Consider the following 21,484-nt stretch of genomic DNA (forward strand, 5'->3'; position numbering starts at 1 on the left):
TTGCTTACAAGAATTTCAAATTTTGGTTTAAAGAGTCCTTTTGTGAAAACATCCGCAATCTGCTTATTTGTTGGGACAAAAGGCATGCACACACTTCCTTCTTCAATCTTCTCTTTTATGAAGTGCCTATCCACTTCAACATGCTTTGTTCTATCATGTTGAACTGGATTGTGAGCAATACTTATGGCGGCTTTGTTGTCACAGTACAACTTCATTGGTAGAGCAAATGGTTTTTTTAGATCTTCCATCATCTTCTTGAGCCAAATCATCTCACGGATCCCATGAGCCATAGATCGGTATTCAGCTTCGGCACTACTACGGCTACGACATTCTGCTTTTTACTCCTCCAAGTCACGAGATTTCCCCGGATAAATGTACAATATCCGGACGTAGACCTCACATGTCAGTAGTAGAACCTGCCCAATCCGCATCCGTAAAGCTTTCAATGCTTCTTTGTTGGTTTTTTTTGAAAAACAACCCTTTCCCCGGTGAACTTTTCAGATATCTTAGAATCCTATAGACCGCTTCCTGGTGCTCTTCCTTTGGAGAGTGCATGAATTGACCCGACTAAGCTTACAAAGAAAAGCTATATCACGTAGGAGTGTGTGACAAGTAGATCAACTTTCCCACTAGTCTCGATATTGACTTTGGTCAATTGAATTTCCTTCTTTGTATCCGAATTTTATATTCGGATCAATAGGTGTTCAATTTGGACGACAACCACTCATCCCCGTCTCGTTCAAAGATCTAGCACATACTTCCTTTGTGACACCATAATGCCTTCTTTGATCTCGCTACTTCCATGCCAAGAAAATATTTCAATTGGCCCAAATCTTTGATCTCAAACTCCGTGGCCAACTGATTTTTTAAATTCTTCATTTCGACAAGTCATCTCTTGTAAGTATGATATCATCAACATACACTATTAGGATAGTTGTCTTTCCCTCAAGTGAATGTCGAATGAACATGGTATGATCTGCTTGCCCTTGAGTGTATCCTTGTTTTTTCACAAAGGCCGAGTAAACCTCTCAAACCAAGCTCTTGGAGATTGTTTGAGCCCGTAGAGAGATTTTTTTAGCTTGCACACTCTAGGTCTATACCTTTCTTCAAAACCCGGGGGAGGATCCATGTAGACTTCTTCTTCGAGTTTTCCATTCAAGAATGCATTCTTCACATCTAGTTGTTGAAGTGGCCAATCAAGGTTGGCAGCAATGGTTAGAAGAACCCTGATTGAGTTCAACTTGGCAACTGGAGCAAACGTTTCGAGATAGTCAATCCCGTAGGTTTGAGTGAACCCTTTTGCTACCAGACGCGCCTTATACCTCTCGAGGGACCCATCTGATTTAAACTTGATAGTGAACACCCACTTGCAGCCCACTGTTTTCTTTCCGCGTGGCAGTTCCGCTATTTCCCAGGTTTCATTTCTATCAAGAGCGTTTATCTCCTCTAGAATTGCCTCCTTCCATTCGGGAACTTTCAAAGCATCCTGCACATTTCTCGCTCTCCATTCCAGATAATTGAGAAAGAAAAGCTACATAGGAAGGGGACAAATTTCTATATGACACAAAATTTGACATGGGATGGTTGGTGGCTTTTCTTACCCCTTTACGTTTGGCAATCGGAAGATCAAGGTCTAAAGTAACAAGGGGTAAATCAGAGTTAGGTTCTGGAGAATTACCTTGTATCTCAGTGAGATCTTGCGGGCTGGACGTTTGGTTCTGATGAGAGTCTTTAATCTCTTTTTTCTTGGTTCCGGTTTCTCCTCGAGTAAACCCGTAATTCCCTTGTTTGTTCCCCGTTCTTATCATTAATTGTATCATGAAAAGGCTCTATTGACTCAGTTTTTTCATTTTCATTATTTAAGCTGTGATCTCTTACCTTCTCATGGTTGTTATTACCAAAAGTACTATTTCCAATGTCTATGATAAAACCTGGATCATTTTGTTTGTCACACATGAGGTCAAGAGGTTCTTTATTATCCCTCGAATCTTCACTATGTTTCTCCCCCTGAAGATGAGTTCCAAAAAACAATTGAGATTCAAAAAAAGTGACATCCATTGTGACAATGATCTTCCTAGAATTTGGGTCATAACACTTGTATCCCTTTTGACTAGGAGCATAGCCAACAAAAACACATTTTTTAGCACGTGGATCAAGTTTACTCCTATTATGATCATGAACATGAACAAATACACTGCACCCAAAACTCTCAAAGCTAGATCAGCAGTCAATCTAGAAGCAGGAAAGTATGTCTTGAACATACTGAAAGGGGTTTTAAAATCTAGAACACGGGAAGGCATCCTATTAATAAGATAGGTGGCTGTCAAAATAGCTTCTCCCCAAAGAAATTTAGGGACTCCACTTGTGAATAATAAGGCTCTGGTTACTTCCATAAGATGCCTATTTTTTCTCTCGGCTATTCCATTTTGCTGGGGTGTATCAGGACAAGAACTTTGGTGCACTATTCCCTTGGAAGTGAAAAAATTGCCTAGCTGGTCATTAAAAAACTCTCTCCCATTATCACTCCGAAATATTTGAATCTTCTCATTAAATTGTGTCTCAACCATAACATAAAAAGCCTCAAACATATGTTTTACTTCCCTTTTGTCTTTCAATAGGTACACCCAACTTAGTCTAGTGTGATCATCTATGAAACTCACAAACCACCTTTTTCCATTTACAGTTGCTACTCTAGAAGGTCCCCAAACATCGCTATGGATTAACTTGAAGGGTTTTGTGGCATGGTATTTTTGGGAAGAAAAAGATGAGCGTCGGTGTTTAGCCATTTCACAAAATTCACACTGGAAAGAAGATGGACTTTTATTCATAAATAACTGAGGTAACAAGAGTTTCAAATAATGAAAACTAGGATGACCAAGTCTATAGTGCCATAACATGACTTTATTATCAACTAGAACAGAATTCAAACAAGTTGAACTAAAATTTGCTGATTTGTCACCATCTTCAAGAAAATAGAGACCTTCGGACTCTCTAGCATTGCCAATCGTCCTCCCCGAGACCTTGTCCTGAAATACACATGAAGTAGAATCAAAGATAGCACGACAATTAAGGTTTCGAGTCAATTTGCTGATGGACACAAGATCGCAAGACAATTTTGGAACATGAAGGACATCAAAAAGAGTCAAATGAGGGGTTAATTTGATTGTCCCTTTTCCAGCAATTGCTGAGAAGGAACCATCAGCAACTCTGACTTTTTTATTTCCTGCAGAAGGAGTGTAAGTCGAGAAAAAATGGGAATTCCATGTCATGTGATCACTAGCCCCTGAATCTATAATCCAAAAACTCACACCTGTTGAATTTGTACTCATAAAAACAGATGGTACAGTACCTGTTTGGGAAAAAGAACAAGTGGGAGTGGAAGGATCGGGTTTACTGGTTTGGAGTTGAGATTGGAGAAGTTTGTGCAGTAGCTCTAATTGCTCCTTGGTGAATGGTGGCACTTCTAGAGAAGGTTGCAGCCTTGATTCTTCGCTGGAACTCTAAAAGGCCTGGCTGCCATGGTTGTCTACCCCCTTTTTCTTCCAGTTAGGCGGTTTCCCATGGATTTTCCAGCAGGTCTCACGAGTGTGCCAATATTTTTTGCAAAGATCACACCACGGCTTCTTTTTCTTGTCATTTTCATTTTTCGCAGCAACTAGAGCAGAGGAATCTATATTTTCCTTCCAGATTAGACTCTAATTTTAGCATAACATTCCTCCTTGTTTCTTCTCGCCTAATCTCAGAAAAAGTTTCCCTCAAAGTGGGCAGTGGGTTTTTTCCAAGAATTCGTGAACGAAGTTCATCAAATTCTTGGTTCAATCCTGCTAGAAATAGATATACCCTCTCATTTTCTTCTTTTTTCATTGCTTTTACACTATCCTTAGGACACTCCCATTCATCATTATAGCATTGATCTAATTCTTGCCATAAGGAAACCATCTCATTATAGTAAATAGTAACACCCCTCTCCCCCTGCCTAGCTTTCCACAGTTTAATTTTTAATTCAAAAATCTGAGAAGCATTTTCTACGTCGAATAAGTCTCTCTAACAGCCTCCCAAACATCCCTAGCAGTGGGAAGAAACAAATATGGTTTACCTATGGCAGCTTCCATGGAGTTTAGTAGCCAAGCAATTACCATTGAGTTTTCTGATCTCCAGGCATTCATTTTTGGGTCTCCTGGTTTAGGCTTTTTTGTCTCTCCAGTTAGGTGCCCAAGTTTTCCTCGACCATCAATAGCCAAACGAACAGACTGCGCCCATTCCAAATAATTCTTGCCATTCAGCTTGTGAGAAGTAAGCTGAAAAGACAAATGAGAGGAATCTCCGCCTTGGTTCATAGTTGTCTCGGTCGGAACTTTGTTAACAGAATTCTCAGCTTCTGTTGATGCTGCTGGGTGACGTTGCCCAGTAAATGTTGTTTTAGTCATGAGCAACACAAGAATAAAGCTGCTCTGATACCATGAAAGTTTTGGTACCAAAGTTGCATACTTTATTCATCTGTAAGGGTACAAATTTATAGTAGAAACAAACAAACAAACTAGCTATCTGATCCCTTGATTCTAGCAGATTTGATAATCAAGGGATGATTTTATTTGATCTAATTTCCTAAAACATCCAATAGCATATCAGATCTGATTTTATCAGATCAATTAAGATCTTACAAAATCAGATCTGATCAAAATCAATTGATCTGATAAAATCAGATCTGATCATAATCAGATATTCACAAATCAACATTATGGACAATGAAAAAACATACCCGTGAAACTCTCATTTTTAAAGCAGTAGAACAATTGAATTTGCTTGATATTCTGGAAAACAACACTAAAAGCCCACTTCTCTGAGTACCATCGGGTATAACAGAAAAAATAGCTGAAGTTGTGCATTGTGCATAATAATCATAGTCCTATATCTGATTATACTTCATATACTAGAGTAAAAGAAAAGAGACTACTAAAAATTAAAATGTGAGACCACTTGGTGGGAGAGGTTTGGGTAAGTTATAACATAAAAATGAAGAAAAAGATCACGAGTAAACTTGGAAAGTAAAAGAGTAGGAATCCTATAGCGGCATACCTATTGTTCAAAACAAAGAACACCACGCGGAGATAGGGTGCAATACGGAATGGCAAATAATAGAAGTTTACAGGCAAACGAATGTAGATGACAACATCTGCAACCAAGATTAACAGCAAAATCACCTGAAAAATCAAGCCAAAAAGGAAGAAACTGTTACTAAGGAAAAATAACTACAGATTCCGTGAAAGTTATAAGAAAATTAATTCACCAACTCCAATAAATCTTCTTATGTCCCCAAGGCTTTGGTCTAGTGGTAAAGCACAACGTGCGATGTATGGGTTAGGCGCACGTCATGAGTTCGAACCTTGCTCTAGACAAAAGTCTGGTATTCAAGTGGAGAAGGGTAGAGGGGAGGCCCATTATCTAACAACGTTATAATATCTTCTCAAAAAAGAAAAAAAAGCTCCAAGAGTGGCTTGGAATTCACACAGCTGACTTCGTGGATCAGAGAAAGAACTTTTATGTGAAACTTACCCTCTAATTGTGAACGAATGGAAGGGAACGTAGAAAGAGGGCAGACAGAAAATGATTTTGATGTTTGAACCTTGCTGTAGACAAAAGTTTGGTATTTAAGTGGAGAGGGGTAGAGGGCGGGCCTCACTATCCACCAAGTTTCGAGCCGTGTGCCTCTAGCCCGAGGATTTTTCAGTTTTTAAAAAAAAAAAATTATCTTCACAAACTAGTTATACAATTGCGAGGAACTGAAATGATTGAATTAAAAGCAAATACCAAGATTCATAAGGAGAAAACGTAGAAATCTGGTTCCAAATACCTTCACTCTATTAAGAAGACTTTTACAGTACAGATGGAAGCCTTCATATGATATTGGAAACAATACGTGTACCATAAGAACTAGAAGAGTAACAACCTGTAGAAGACGGTTTGAAAAAAAAAAAAGTTAGTAAAGCCTGCAAGAATAAGGAAAGCTAGCCAGCTATACACAGATCTCTAGAGCTAATGCTTTTTCATTTCACACCAGTCTCCTATAGCCTAATAAGTCATCAAAGAAGTTCCTCTTCATAAGCGACCTGGCCAAGTACATAGCTGTAGACAGTAGTACTGTATGCATTCAGAGTAGGCCCCTATAACTTAATGATGAACCAAAAATTTCTCCTCTTCTAACTTCTCTGGAAAAACCAATAAGCAGCAAGAACAAGAACGAAAAAAAAAAAAACAAAAAAAAAAGATCATGGGGCATTATAGAACTATCTTTACTTCTCGTGTAATGCTAATTGAATCATGGCTTTTAAGTATGAAAGGGAAGTCTTAGTTTCACATTTTCAGCTTCCTATAGCAAGGTGATTACAGTTTCCATGCAGCAGCAAATAAGAACTAATGCATCATGCCTCAACACTAAGAGGCAGCAACTGCTCCTAATTGAGGCTAGCTCTTAAAATAATCAAACCTTTTCGATAGTTGAATCAATGAAATTCACAACAGATTAGGAAATATTCAGAACCATCACAGTTCTGTTTAAAAGATAAGCTTCTAGCTTTAGCTATCAAAGACTCTAAACACAACAAATAAACCAGCTTCCAAGCCTTACCTCATATACAAGGGACTCGGTATGAGTCAAGTATGGTAGGTCTCCTAGATAATAGTAGTCTCTGCTAATACAAGACTCAGCCAAATGCTTAGAATACCACATTGGTCTCTGAGAAAAGTGATCAATGAAACTAAGTCTGTTAGTTCTTACATTCAAAGAACCAGTGGGAAGTCAATTTAACATGTAGAAAAAAAATGAAGCGGGAATAGGAAGTAAGGGAACTGTGTAAACCTCAAGGAAGTTTAGAATGACGAGCGCAAGGGAATTAAATGTCCCAATCACTAACTTAAAATCTGTAAACATGAAGTACAAAGGGGCTGCTTTCTCAAAGCTCGATCCCTCAAGAATTTCCTCTGGTAGACCAACACCATCTTCAGCCTGGCAGAATTAATATCTCAGCAAACATTACTAAACAGGAAACATCAACATTTTCTGTACCAGTATTAAGAAAGTAGAACTTGAACCTACCTTAACCCAAAAGCTGCCTCAGGAACTGTAAATTGTCAAATGCGGATGCAGTGATGTAACCACAGTTCACTTAACCCAGTAATTTTTTTTGTTTTTGGGGAGGATAAATATACATGAATTACTAAGATTTTAACAAATACTAAGTTCTTAATCTATAATAACCAAAAAAAAAATACAATAGATTCAGTGGTGAGAACATGAATGTTAAACTCGTTAAACTTTAAACCCTGGATCCAACTCTATAGATTGTCCAAGACACCAGGTAAGGAAACAAACACATACCCTCCATTAATTAATGTGGGACACTCTAACACGCTCGGGACCGGATATTTAGAGCATGATAACATAACATGAGGTCCAACATTCAGAAACACAATAACAAGGATGAAATCCGACAAAATCATGTTAAAAGTAACAAGTATGATTTCAGTGAAAGGAAAAAGTTTGGTATTGAAGCTGTGAAAACTGATGCATAAGCTTTACACCTTCTGACAAAAAGCAGCCTCACACCACTAATGTCAGTTATGTAAGTCACATAATAAAAAATTCAGACTCCCCATTCATTAGATCGAGAAGATCACCAAGATTTCGCGATCCGCTAGCAAATTTATTCCAATTCCAAGAGCTCGGGTCGAATTAATTGGAGTTAGTTAGAAGCAGTGGCGGAGCCACATTCAAGCAAGGGGGTTCATATGATACCCCTTGCTCAAAAATAATAAAATACATGATAAGTACAAGGGTTGAATCCCCTTGACTTGACACAGAAGCTTCGTATAACCTATTTTTATAAGAGTTGAATCCCCTTATTGAAATTTCTGGCTCCGCCACTGGTTAGAAGTTAGGTTCTTATAAGTAACTCCCAGTCTCCCACTCAAATAAAGGGAGACATCTCTAATTGCTAAGCAGTTTTTGGAGTTAAGAAGATTGAATGAACTCTCTCGCTCTCTCTCTCTCTGTTGTTTCCGGTTTCCATTTTTTTTTTCAGGAGAAATTCCTTGACATGTTGATTGAATTTCATTTACTAATAGTTGAATCAGACTATCCTTTAATGTAGAGAAAGGTCTCCAAATGACACTAAAATGAGTTAATTATCGACAACTCAATAAGACAAATAACAAATCTTGCTTAAACCAAACTAAACATCATCTGAACTCTCTTTCCCTGCTTTATCTGATTTCTGTTGTTTCCACTTTCAATGTTTGTTCAGGAGAAATTCCTTGACATGTTGACTGAATTTCATTTACTAGAATCAGACTATCCTTTTATGTAGAATTATTCACTTTTTTGGGAATAATTTCTCATTTTATTTGAAAATCAATGTTTGGCAATGAAAATTTCCAAATTCAACTTGAAGTTGGATTCCAAATTTGAAAAACCCTGTTTTCCAACTTCATCTTCATAATTCCAAACTCTCTCTCTCTCCTTTGCAAAAAGTACAGCCAAACACAACTCCAACATAAAAAATTCCAAATGAAGTGAAACATATATTTGGTTTCTATGGGCGTACTAAACTTGAGTTATTATTATCCACAACAGAATTAACACAAATAACAAATCTTGCTTAAATCATCAAGAGATATGAATATAATGCTTAAACCAAACAAAACATTAATGAAGTAGTAATAGAGTATTAATATTTGAGCAGACTTACAAGATCAACTAAAGCAGCAGCTTTAAGATAAGGTGATTCAGAAGCAATAGCACCTGATCTACGATTAAACCTGGAACCACCACCATTGCCATTATTATTACTCCTTTTATTCATCTCACCTGAGTACTCTTCTTCCATCCTCACTATCTACAAGTTGACTCTGAACATCAAACAAAGACTGAATGTTCAGATCAAAGAGAAGAAAAGACCATCACACAAATAATTGATGATTGGTCAGGTTCGCACTAACTTAACTTTTGTTGTTCAACATGGTAAACCAGTGAGTGATGACTTGTCTTTTTTTTTGTACTATAGTATAATATTAGGACGACCAAATTCTCATGTTTTTTATTTCTTTATTTATTCAAACAGCTGCAAGTCTGCAACGTGAAAAATGATGAACAATAGATATTTAAATGATTATGCCACTACCGCCACTAGTACTTGTTTATATTGCTTACGGACAAAAATATCTACAAATTTGGAAACTACAATAAAAATTATAAATTGTATTTCTTCCGCGTATTTTTATTTGCCATGTATTCACTTACACGTTATTAAAGAGTTAAACATAGAATGATAATTTTACTATATCACCCCTAGTTATTGCTGAGTAACCTAATGATCGAAATAAACAAAACATACTTTAAAAGTTGTGCAGTCAATAAGAGTTCCTTGAAGTTGTCAATCCAAAGAATTAGTGATAAGGGTAAAATATGTGAAATGGTAAATTATTTATTGATTTTTTAAAATGGACAACTATTTTTAGTATATAGCATAAGTAAAAATGGACAAAGGAAATAATAATTAACAATATAAAATATTTAAAAGACATATAAAAAAGTTTAATCGGAAAGGAGGGAGTAATTTACTAACCTCTGTAAAATGTTGGAGTATTTGGTTTAAAGTTATAGTTCTCCATTTACCAATGCAATACTTTAAGCACTTTGAATCTCTTAAAATTTATTCTGTCGTTTTTCCTCCCGCTATTTCTTTTCCGATATTGTCCTAAAAGATGTCCTCAGATAAGAAAGAAATGAAGCTAGAAAATGCATAAATTTACCTTCAATTTATACACACTTCTTATACTCTTTCTTATGCGAAAATATCTAATTGAGAATTTAAAAGAAAAATATATATATATTTTTTTTTAAAGTTTATGATTTAAAATAAATCATAACTTTTTTGTGTGACTATATAGAAAGATGTCATTTTTTGGACCGACTAAAATAGAAAGAATATCAGTTAAATTTGATAGCGAAAGCAAGTAAGGAACTGTTTGTCCATAAACATATTTTCCTTTTAAAAGAAAATCATAACAACTTTTGGCTATGTATTGGATTGATTTTTAAAATAAAATTTTAGAGATGAGTTTCAAGTTTGAAAAAGTAATTTTGACCAAAAATTTTAATTTTTTTACAAGTTGAATTCATTTTCAAACATAATTTTTTAAATACATTTTTAAACTTAACTTCAATTGTTTTCTCAAATAGCCCTTTTTTTTTTTTTTTTTTTTTTTTTTTTGTGTGTGTGTGTGTATGTCCAAAGTCCTGATAAATACATTTCTTGGGTCAACAACATCCATGCCCAGGTGTAAAACCCACTGAAATTTAGGTGCCGACTCCAACTATAAGTAGTTGGTCCACCGCATATGACTAGCTACTGGCTATATGACAACTGTTTAAGTCATATTCCCTCCGTCTCAAATTATCTGTCATAATTACAAAAAATAGTTATTTTAAATTATTTGTCATTTTAGAATTTCAAAATTTTATCATTAATGGAGATGACACATAAATAGAGTAAACATTTAATGGAGAGAGTTTATAACTTATAAATAAATAAGGGTAAAGTTACTCAAATATCCCTCCTAATTAATATTTCTTAAAGAGCGTATAAAACAAAAAAAAATGATAGATAATTTGAGACAGAGGGAGTAATAGAGACAAACAGTACTGAGCTGGAAATTGTACGTTGTGAACTCATATATTTTATATTATTGTATATAGGTTATTATCAATTTAAACGGTCTACCTTTTTTAACTAATAAACATATTATTTTGTAAAATATGGACTATATATGTGGAGAAATGTAATTGACTCGTCAGTTATAATTGATGAATCCATAACTGAAGATTTTCGCTTTTGCAAAGAGATACCTTTTTCAAACTGTTGTTTTTTAAGAAGTTTCTAGTAAAATATAATGGTTGCAGTCCTTAAGTTAGATACGTATTCTTTCTTCTCTTATCGCTGAAAAAAATCAAAAATATAGAAACATGATGTGATACATCTTTATGCCAATTATTCTATTTATCTTTTTTTTCCCCTTTTTTTTGACTTTTTTCCTCCTCCATCCTATTAGTTTAGCTTATATTAAAAAAGTCTAAAGGTCTCTATTAATTCTCTATATAGGGATCGTTTGGTACACGGTATTAGCTAGGATCACCGCACTAATCGTAATTAAGGTATAGATTAATTTTATTAAAACAAAGTATAAAGTGCATTCAAACTTAAAGATGGGATATCCCATCTTATCCCAATAATCCTGGGATAATTTTGTCTACGTACCAAACGACGCCAATGTTATGGTTCTTCTCCTCTTCCCTCTTATTAATTATTGTTAATGTGTAATGTATTCAATGGGAGATTAAAAGACAAGAATGTAACCTAAGCCTCATGCTGCCGAGCTATCTTAGATATAATCCATCTATTTAACAGGGTAATTGTTTTTCTTCTCTGTGCCTAACATCGACTCATGCGCGCCCAACCCACTTGCAGAAGTCCACTGCATATTTAGCTTCTTTTTTCACTTTGCATAGTCACAGTTTATCTTGTGACAGTTATGTGTCAATGGATATTTTTATATCTTGGCGGAACTTATTTATATATGTTATCAGTTCTGTGAGACCCATGTTAAACCCGAGTCCAAACCCAAGATACAAAAGTAAATATTTTAATTAAAGAAATATAATTTATGCTAGTAATAATTACATTTCATATAAGTATATTTTGAATATATAAAAGCAAAATTTTCATCTCACTCCTTTAATATTTTAACTTTCATTTTGGTGAAATTATTTTCTTCAAATCAAATGCGGAGCTAGAATTTGACGTTTATGAGTTTTGGATCCTAATTTTTCAATGTTATTTAGTTCTAAATTAATAATCTATACATAGTTAATGAACTTTTAAGACAAATACAAAATTTGTGCAGCGCACAGAGCAGCCCCTCCCTTAATCAAGGGTCTGGGGTTTGAGCCTGGAATCTTTGGAGGGAGCGCTTTTCCCGCATGAGCGCTACACAATGCGAATTATCTGAATTAATCGGGCACAAATGCGAATACCGCGCACCGAATAGAAAACCAAAAAACAGGGAAAATAAGATAGGAGGTTTGACAGCTTTTGAAAAGTAGACCTTCAGAACAAAAGTAAATTTGACTTTAAAAATAATATTAGGACCTAAAAGTAATTAATTGAAAAGTTTGACATTTTATTGAAACTTTTGTGAGGACTACAAAAGCCCCTTGGTTGTTCCTTATATATAGTAGTAATATAAATAGTATCTTATAGTTTCTCTTTTAATATAGTAATTTATTAGATAATTATACGTTAAAAAAGCGTGCACGTAAAATTTGATTAATTAACTATCATATTTTGAAATTCATTTTTCGATTGAGACGGAAGGGCTATTATTTATAATTTTGATCAATTTTAAAAATATTTAACAATGATATATTTTAACAAGTTTAATAATATTTTCACATAAAAAACTCAAATTCGTGTGAGTATGCTTTGTGGGGGCCACTATAACATTTTCCATAAATGGTCCAATTTCATACAAAAACAACCTAAATTCCATCACATCCACTTCCAAATGTATACGATAAACAACTAGAAGGGGCACGAACTATTAATTGATCGTGATACTGAGATCCACGATTTCTTATCTAATTTGGACACATATGTACATGTATATATAATGGCACTTCTTATGTCATTAAGGAATATAATAGGATGGATGAGATTCCATTCACCCCTTAATCAAAAGTTTTGGGTTCGAATTCTGAGAATGAAGCAATTCCTAATAAGGAACATTTTTTCTCTTTAGTAACCTATACACGACACAAATCTAAATTAATTAGACACAAATCTAAATTAATTAAACGCATGAGTTAATTTCCGGATTCCAAATTATTATAAAATGGCAACTTTTCTATTATTAATCAGCCCGTAAGGGGATTACTCATGCAGCTATGACCATGGGCTGTAAAAATTATACAAATTCTTATTGAGCCACAATTTGACACTTTATTCAACTATTTTATATTCCATGTAGACACGTGTTATATTACTTATATTATTTCTCTTACTGTATAGATATATACGGCTTTAAATTTAATTGGGATATTTATTTCCTCCGCGCACTTTTTTTTACCGATTCACTTTTAACTTTTCGTATTGCTCTAATTAATATTTATTCTTTTTCATATAGATGTATGTGATGTATAATGGAAAATTTATTTCATCCATGCTTTTAAATTTTGGCTTTTACATTCTTAACATATTTATTTCAAATCAAATGCACTTAATTGTTCCCTTTTAACTTTTCATTTGTGAATCGAATATTTATTCTTTCATGTTTAGACATATGCAATTCAATTTTAATTTTCTACACAAATTCTAGTGTAATTTTTACTTGTCTAATTACATTTCTATTATATTTCTTTCTATTATATGTTTGGGGAACGAACACGCTTTTGTAAAAATTCTTTTATATTTAAATTTATTTATATAATTTTTAATTATTCAACTATTATATCCAATGTTACATGTATCAAATACTTAATATTTATTCCTTTTTTCATATTATTTATGTTTAGGCAATTCTCCAGAACAAAAGTATTTATTTTCTCATTTAATATTGCTCACTGAAAAGTTTAAATGAAATATTTGATTCTTTCATGTATAGACATTTGGAGTTCAATTTTATTCATATAAATTTATTATAACGCACTTTAATTTATTCTACTTTTTGACTTCTCTTCTCATCTATTAATATTAGAAAAAATTCTCACTAACAAATTTATTTCCTCCGTGTATTTTTAATGACTACCATATTTACATTTTAGTAGAAATGTACCAAAAGCTATATAACTTGTATACTTTTATTCAATTATTTTTATATTTAACAATTATTTACTTAATATTATTTTCAGAAACGTACGCATCAAATTTAATTCTGATATATTATCTTCCTCCGTACTTATGTTCGCTTTTAACTTTTTATGGTCTAGCTTATTAAATCTTATGTATAATATTTTCAATTTTAATTCTCCTACACATTTATTTCCTCCATGCACTTTTACTTGTTTACTTTGGCTTTTCATTCTTAATTTGGACACACTTTTACTTGTGGATTTTAACTTTTTGTTCAAACAATATTTATTCTCTTTTCATGATAGACATTATGGCATTATATTTATACAAAATTTATTTCTTCCAAACACTTTTACTTTAGAACACTTTTGGCTTTATATTCTTAACATTTATTTCCTCCGTACAATTTAAGTTTTATAACTTAATTAAAATTAAAATTTATTAATTTGATAAAATATATCAATTACTATTCTCCCACACAAATTTATTTCAAATCCATGCATTTTTAAGTATATATTTTCAGAAACATTTCTATTATATATGTTATTTAATATGACCTAACATGGTTCAAGCTTGTTGTGATGGAATTTACCTTTAAATATTGTACCATGAGCTATATAATTTGTACACTTTATTGCTAACTAGTTTTATATCCCTTATGGACAGTAATTCTATTTAATATTTATTTCTTCTCTCATGTATAGATGTATGAATCTTTAAATTTAATTCTCCGACACATTTATTTTAACTTTACTCTGTTCACTTTTTGACTTTTTGTTCTTAATATTTATTCTCTTTTCATATATTACATATTTTAAATTTTTATTCTCCACAATAAATTTATTTCTTTTTAATTTGTTCACTTTTTTTTAACATATTTCAATTTTAAATCTTTTATAATGTAATATATTTATTCTTAAATTCATATACACACACCGTGTTATTATAATTCTCCGACACATATTTATTTCCTCCGTGTACTTTTTACTTGTTCATTTTAATTTTTAACATTATTTAAGAATTAATAATAAGTCCTCTTCCGTGAGGTATTACTTAGCCACATTACTATGTCCTTTTCCTTTAAGAATTAATAAACCTAAAATACTTCATTATCCTATTTTTCTTTTTGTCAACACTTTTCTCTTGAGATTTAACAATAGATAAAATTTTAGAATTAAAAAGTTATTTTATAAATATAACTTGTTTTTTGACTTTCATTGAAAAATTAATAAATAAAGTATATATTTTATGATAATATCCATATTTATTGTATATATTCTCAATAGTCTCGTAAAATGAATATATGTGAGAGGTAAAATATAAGAAGAGTGATTTTTTTTTTTGATATGTTAAATCCATAGAAAATTTGTGACATTATCCCCGTTACCTTCATTGTCAATAAAATTTATTATTTACTCTCCTTTTAGTCTCTAATTATTATTTCTTTACATTTATAAAATTTATTACTTTATATTTTCATTTTAATTAAAATTTGGTGATTAATGATATAACATATATCTTTCTAATTTTGATTTTTTTGTAACAATTAATATTAATTTAATAAAAATATTTTAATCCAATATATACAAAAAATGATTCTTATGTTTGGATCAACAATTACTGTGGATATCAACTCGTTGATATACATATAAAATATTGAAGAATTTAAAAAGAAAAAAATTTAGAACCAAAACATTTATTTTCCTCATATTCTTACTAATTTTCTTTTACATCAATGAACAACTTTTTATTGTCATGATAATGATAAAAAGATCCGACTCTTTCCATCTCAAAGACTTTTAATTACAACTAAAGTGATAGTACATAAAATATATTTTGTATATATAATAACAATTAGAATATTTTTTTAAAAGTTATTTTTAAAATACAAACTTTAATTACGTTTCATTGGCTAATTAAAAGTAATAGACATATCCTTGCGCGGGCATGTGTCCATAGTCTTATGCTAGCCATGATGTGAATCAAATGACCACCAGTAACTAGTCAAGTTTTAAAGATAGTGTGGAATCTTATGAAAAAGTCGGCTATTTTTTGGGAATTAGAGATGCAATGTTAATTTTGAAGCCGAGTCTTTGGAGTTTGAGCTTTTTCTCAGGAAATATTTCGGCTGAGACATTTGAAGATATTTATTACTGGTAATTGGAATTGGATGTAATTATACAATTTGACCTATTTATTTGATTAAGTAATTACACAGTTAGGTGAGAATTGAGTGTAATTACACTATGTAATTATAGGGTTACTCTTTAGTTTCTTTCTTTTTTGTTTTATTTTAATTTCTTTTTATTTTACTTTTTAATTAATTTTATGTTTTAAAATATTTATTTCTTTTTATATTATTTATCTTTCATTTTCTTTCTTCTCATCCCAACCTTTACTTCTTGTGGTTCCATGTAATTGCTCGTATTTTATTTTATTTTATTCATTTAGCATAACCGTGTTATTATTCTAATTGTTTAAACTACACCTCTTAATATTAGAAAGAATGGGTCATTAACAAACTTGACATATAATGAGTGACTTTATTAAAGTAAAATTTCGTGGTGAATAAGGTTATAGACTTATATTTTTCCTTTCTTTTGAATTATTTACTTAAGTTACGTTAGAACTTACTTATATAATGTTGGAATTTGACATAAGAGTATTATGTTAAATTTTTTCTTTTGGATTTTGAATTTAGATAATATTTTCAATTTTAAGTTATTTACTTTAGTACTATTGACTTGTTATTTCACATTACATGCAGTTTATCTTTTCACTTATAGTTGATGGATTTTTTTTTGGTCAAACATTTGAATAATATTATGGCATTATACTTATAAATATATATTTTTTCTTGTCAAACATCCAATCCATAACGTTCTCACAAAAAAGTATGCTTTTAAGTTTTGTAATTTATTAAAATTAAAATATTATTAATTTAAAAAATATATATCAATTACTTTTTACAATATTAGTTACATATACATGATTATTAATTAATATATTTTCAAGAAACAATGTGTTATTAAATAACTAATTTAATATCATTTATAAAGGCACATATTTTTTTAAATATTAATTTTAATTTTTTTATAAATTGTTTTAAATTAAACTAATTATGTAATTACACTTGCACAACCAAACAACCCGCTTTAAAAAATATATTCACAGCCTCTCTCCCTCTCGGCGCATGATTAGCTCCTCCTGCTAACATGCGCTAACCTCCATCCATGGCAAAGCGAGGTCGAGGAAGACCCAGGAAAGATGAAAATGTGACTCAACTTGCTTTAACAAGCAAGGAAGGTCTTGGGGGTTCTGTAATTACGTGCCTTAGTAGAGCAGTAACCCCAGGAAAAGTGTCGATTGAAGATTCGAGGGTGAAATCGGTAGAACCTTAAACGAATTCTACTGAATCTCAGGGAAAATTGATGTACCAAGCACCATCGGAGGCTGATTTGCAGATGAAATCAACGACTCCAAGGATGAAATTAGTGGAGGTGGTACAAACACAACCTGTGATGGTAGTAGGATCTACCTCATCGGCTCCGATGGAGATGAGGGGAGTATCCGACGAGCGAGAAGGTCCCAAATGGTGTCGACCAGAGTACATCAAAGGCGAATGAGGATGGGGTGATGATGAATAAGGAAGAGCAAAATAGGAACTGGTTTGGGTTATTTTCACATAATCGAACCGCAGCTAGTGGTATGGCTCTTACCGCAGCTAGTGGTATGGCTCTTACTTTCATCCCCCCTACATTGGTAGATGGTAAGCCTATTGTTACGTTGGAAGTGAGTGATATAGCTGAGCACACCAAGGAGTGGAGTAATGCTTTAATTCTGTATACTATGGGTGATGTTCCTAGTTTCACATATATGAGTTCCTACATAGCTAAAAACTAGAATACTGTAGCTGCTCCATAACTATTCTTACATGACGAGGGATATTATGTTGTGAAATTCTAGACGGAACAGGATTGAGATGAAATTTTATTTTCTGGACCTTATACATTGAACAACATGTCATTACTGTTGAAAGCTTGGCCCTCTACATTTGAATTCCAGCATGAGTTTTCTCGAACTATCCCTCTATGGGTTGGATTGCCTAAGCTCCCACTGAATTGTTGGGGTCATATCACCCTAAGTAAAATTGCAAGTAGTCTTGGAGACCCAATCTTTGCGGATGAATGCACTAAGAAGCAAACTAGAATTTCTTATGCAAGAATTCTAGTTGATATAGACATTACTCAAGAACTACCCAAAGTAATTGAGACCATAGACCCATCAGGAAAGAAGTTTACACAATCAGTGTAGTATGATTGGAAACCATTGTATTGTCCAAAGTGCTTACAGTTTTGTCACATTTGTAAAGGGGTGACAGCATCTCAACCTAGACCAGACAAGGGGAAGCAAGTGCAAAGGAATGCACCTGTCCAAAATAGAAGGGAGTGAATAGAGGTGCTAAGCTGTTTCTTGTGAAGCTAAAGAAGCTCCCGCCCCCAAGCACGACCCTCCAGTAGATTACAAACAAGAAGGTACAGTTGAGTCAAGTCCAACAGGCCAACAAGAGAGGGCACAACCCACTGTATGGCCCTTACTTGGGAAATTAAATCGCTCTACAATTTTAACAATTACAGTAGATCATCCACTCCTAAAAGTGGTATGAAAGTATGTCCTATCTTTGAAGTTAGTGTTACATGGATGCAAATGCATAGGGGCCTTCAATACGCAAAACTCTTTCTCACCCCTAACACAAGGTATTGTGGTGAATAAGGTACTTGGAAGGCCTCCTGATTGGTGGTGGGGGGGGGGGGATAGCACAAATTTACGCATTTAAATTAAATTTCATGGAATGTGAGAGTACAAATAAACCTTTCAAACATGTGGGGAAATTTGGTATATCCGAGGAAACATAACATTTAATGCGGGACTACTAGAGACTAAAGTTAAGGCCCCAAAGTTTCAAACTAGTGTCATGAACTGTGCTAGAGAACGAAATTACATACATAACTACTCGCATGCAGATAATGGTAGAATTTGGCTAATATATTAAAGGGATGAATGTTTGTGTGCTATGGATATGTTCTGCAGGTACATGCTTAGTTTATTCAAATTTCACTCATTAGTGATAGAAAGACTGATTTCTCTTGTGCACTAACTATAGTATATGAAAGTAATAACTTGGAAGAAAGAAAGGATTTATGGAATGGTCTTATCGAAATGGTAAAATCATTTTAGCTATATGTGGAGACTCAATCAAACTCTCCAGAATATAATAACAAGTTGCTAATAGTGAAGTGAGGGACTTTCAAAATGTACTAGATGTTCTCATTCTCAAGGATATAAAATCTACAAGTTAATACCTTACATGGAATAACAATCATGTGTGGAGCAAGATAGATAGGGCTTAATGCAACGACTTATGGGTGATGAAGTATGGGGGTGTCACAGCACAGTTCCTGGAAAATCATTTTCCTGACCACTCTCCTATTCATTTTGAGATTACTAGTGGTGGAGTTCAAAACAAAAAGCCTTTCAAGTTCATCAATGCTCTAGCTGATGATAATAAGTTTGTTCAAAGGGTGGACAGTGTATGGCAACAACATGTGGAGGGGACTAGTATGTACAGGCTCTGGTGCAAATTAAAGTTCTGTAAGGACCCAATCAAACAATTGAAACAAGGAGTACTGGGGACCATGGAGAAGAGGATTAATGATACTAGAGACTCTCTGATAGCTATTCAGTCTCTTATAACAGCTCAACTCGATCAGGAATTGGTCATGAAGGAGAAAGAGGCTATTGAAAAACTCAATAAATGGTTGGGTATCCAGGAATAGATATACAAGCAGAAATCAAAAGCACGCTGGATTGAGGAGCGGATGGAAACAATAAATATTTCTTCAACTGTAGCATTAATAATATCTCAGTACTAAAAGGAATGGATGGTAGGATGCTACGCAAGACAGGTGACATTGAGAAAGAGATCCTTAAATTCTACAAGGGACTCTTGGGATCTGCAGCTGAAAGTATTCCAGCTATTGATCTATCCATCATAAAGAAAGGGCCTAGTCTCAACATGCAACAATAACAAGAGATGTGTAGAGAAGTATCATTGAAGGAAATTTATGATGCATTGTTTAGCATTGATAATAACAAAGCTCCAGGTATTGATGGGTTCAATGCATGTTTCTTCAAAAAAGCATTGAGAATTGTCCAGGGAGATGTACATGAGGCTATTAAGGAATTCTTTCATGAAAATAGATTACTCAGGGCTGTGAGCAACACTATGGTAACTATGGTACCTAAAACTTCTCACCCTGAAACAGTATAAGAATTCAGACCTATAGCATGTTACACCACAATTTACAAAACCATATCCAAAGTCATTTTTGGTAGAATTCACGGTGTATTAGATGGAATTGTGGGTCAGAGTCAATCTGCTTTCATACCAGGGAGGCTTATATCAGACAACATTTTGCTGAGTCATGAATTAGTGAAGGGATACACTAGGAAACACATTTCTCCTAGGTACATGATCAAAGTGGATTTACAAAAGGCATATGACTCTGCGGAATGGCCCTTTATTGAACAAATGCTAAAAGAGTTGGGGTTCCCAAGAAGGATGGTCACTTGGATTATGATATGTGTCAAAACTGTAAGCTACACCTTACAAGTGAATGGAGGGCTCACAGATACCATCCAAGCTAACAGGGGACTGGGACAGGGGGATCCAATGCCCCTCTATATATTTGTGCTACTAATGGAATACTGGCACGGATGTTTGGCTGTGCTCGAACTGGAACCAGATTATAACTTTCATCCAGGTGTCAAAAACTAGGTATAACATATTTGTGCTTTGCAAATGATTTACTCATGTTTGCAAGAGGTGATGAGTCTTCAGTAATGCTGCTTAGAGAGAAGTTAAATATATTCTCTGAAGCTTCATGGTTGAAAGCAAACATAGCAAAAAGCCAAGTGTATTTTGGTGGTGTTGATCAGCAAACAAGAGACAATATTTTGGGGATTTTGGGGTATGAAGTAGGCGACCTTCCCTTTAGGTATCTAAGGGTGCTACTGTCTACTAAGAGGCTTACTGTGCAACAATGTAAACCTTTAGTGGAGAAGATTACTTCAAAGATTACTAACTGGAAGGCCAAGTGTCTATTGTATGCTGGAAGACTACAACTCATAAGGGCTGTTTTGTTTGGTGTACAAACATATTGGTCTCAACTTTTTCTACTTCCTAAAAAAGTGATCAAAATGATATTGGCAATTTATAGGAGTTATCTTTGGTCAGGAGAAGCAAACATCACTAAGAAGGCTCTGGTGCCTTGGGACAAAATCTGTTTACCTAAGGGTGTTGGTGGCATGAACCTTGTAAATCTGAGAATCTGGAACCAAACAACTATTTGCAAGTTGCTATGGGCACTAAGTCAACACAAAGAGAAATTATGGATAACATGGGTGCACATTTACTACATCAAAAAACAAGATATTCTCACAATGGAAATGCCAAAGCAGGCTTCTTGGATGATAAGAAAGATCATTAACATGAGGAAACAAGAAAGATCATTAACATGAGG

General features: G+C 33.6%; 2 protein-coding genes across 6 annotated transcripts in view; both read right to left on the reverse strand.

Annotated features, from left to right (window-relative positions):
* The window catches only part of LOC132037554 (two pore calcium channel protein 1B-like), a 28,885-nt gene extending 19,888 nt beyond the window's left edge, over positions 1–8,997 (reverse strand). For 3 of the 5 annotated variants that reach the window (XR_009409923.1, XM_059428081.1, XM_059428080.1), the window contains exons 1-5: positions 8,745–8,996; positions 6,857–7,003; positions 6,626–6,733; positions 5,852–5,947; positions 5,077–5,201 (exon numbers count right to left, since the gene is read on the reverse strand). Coding sequence is in view for 4 of the 5 variants with exons in the window: in XM_059428081.1 (XP_059284064.1) it covers positions 5,077–5,201; positions 5,852–5,947; positions 6,626–6,733; positions 6,857–7,003; positions 8,745–8,882 (614 nt within the window). In the remaining variant the exon portion in view is untranslated. Of the gene's footprint in view, positions 1–5,076; positions 5,202–5,851; positions 5,948–6,625; positions 6,734–6,856; positions 7,004–8,744 lie in introns of all 5 variants that reach the window. The other 2 variants (XM_059428082.1, XM_059428084.1) reach the window with 2 other exon arrangements.
* LOC132037556 (uncharacterized) lies at positions 2,209–4,740 on the reverse strand. The gene is made up of 2 exons (XM_059428086.1): positions 4,097–4,740; positions 2,209–3,026 (listed from the first exon to the last, which is right to left on the reverse strand). The coding sequence occupies exons 1-2, from the start codon at positions 4,425–4,427 to the stop codon at positions 2,992–2,994; spliced, it is 366 nt and encodes a 121-aa protein (XP_059284069.1). The 5' UTR covers positions 4,428–4,740; the 3' UTR covers positions 2,209–2,991.
* Positions 8,998–21,484: the final 12,487 nt, after the last annotated feature.

The sequence above is a fragment of the Lycium ferocissimum genome, chromosome 11, assembly GCF_029784015.1.
Source record: "Lycium ferocissimum isolate CSIRO_LF1 chromosome 11, AGI_CSIRO_Lferr_CH_V1, whole genome shotgun sequence".
NCBI lineage: Eukaryota > Viridiplantae > Streptophyta > Magnoliopsida > Solanales > Solanaceae > Lycium > Lycium ferocissimum.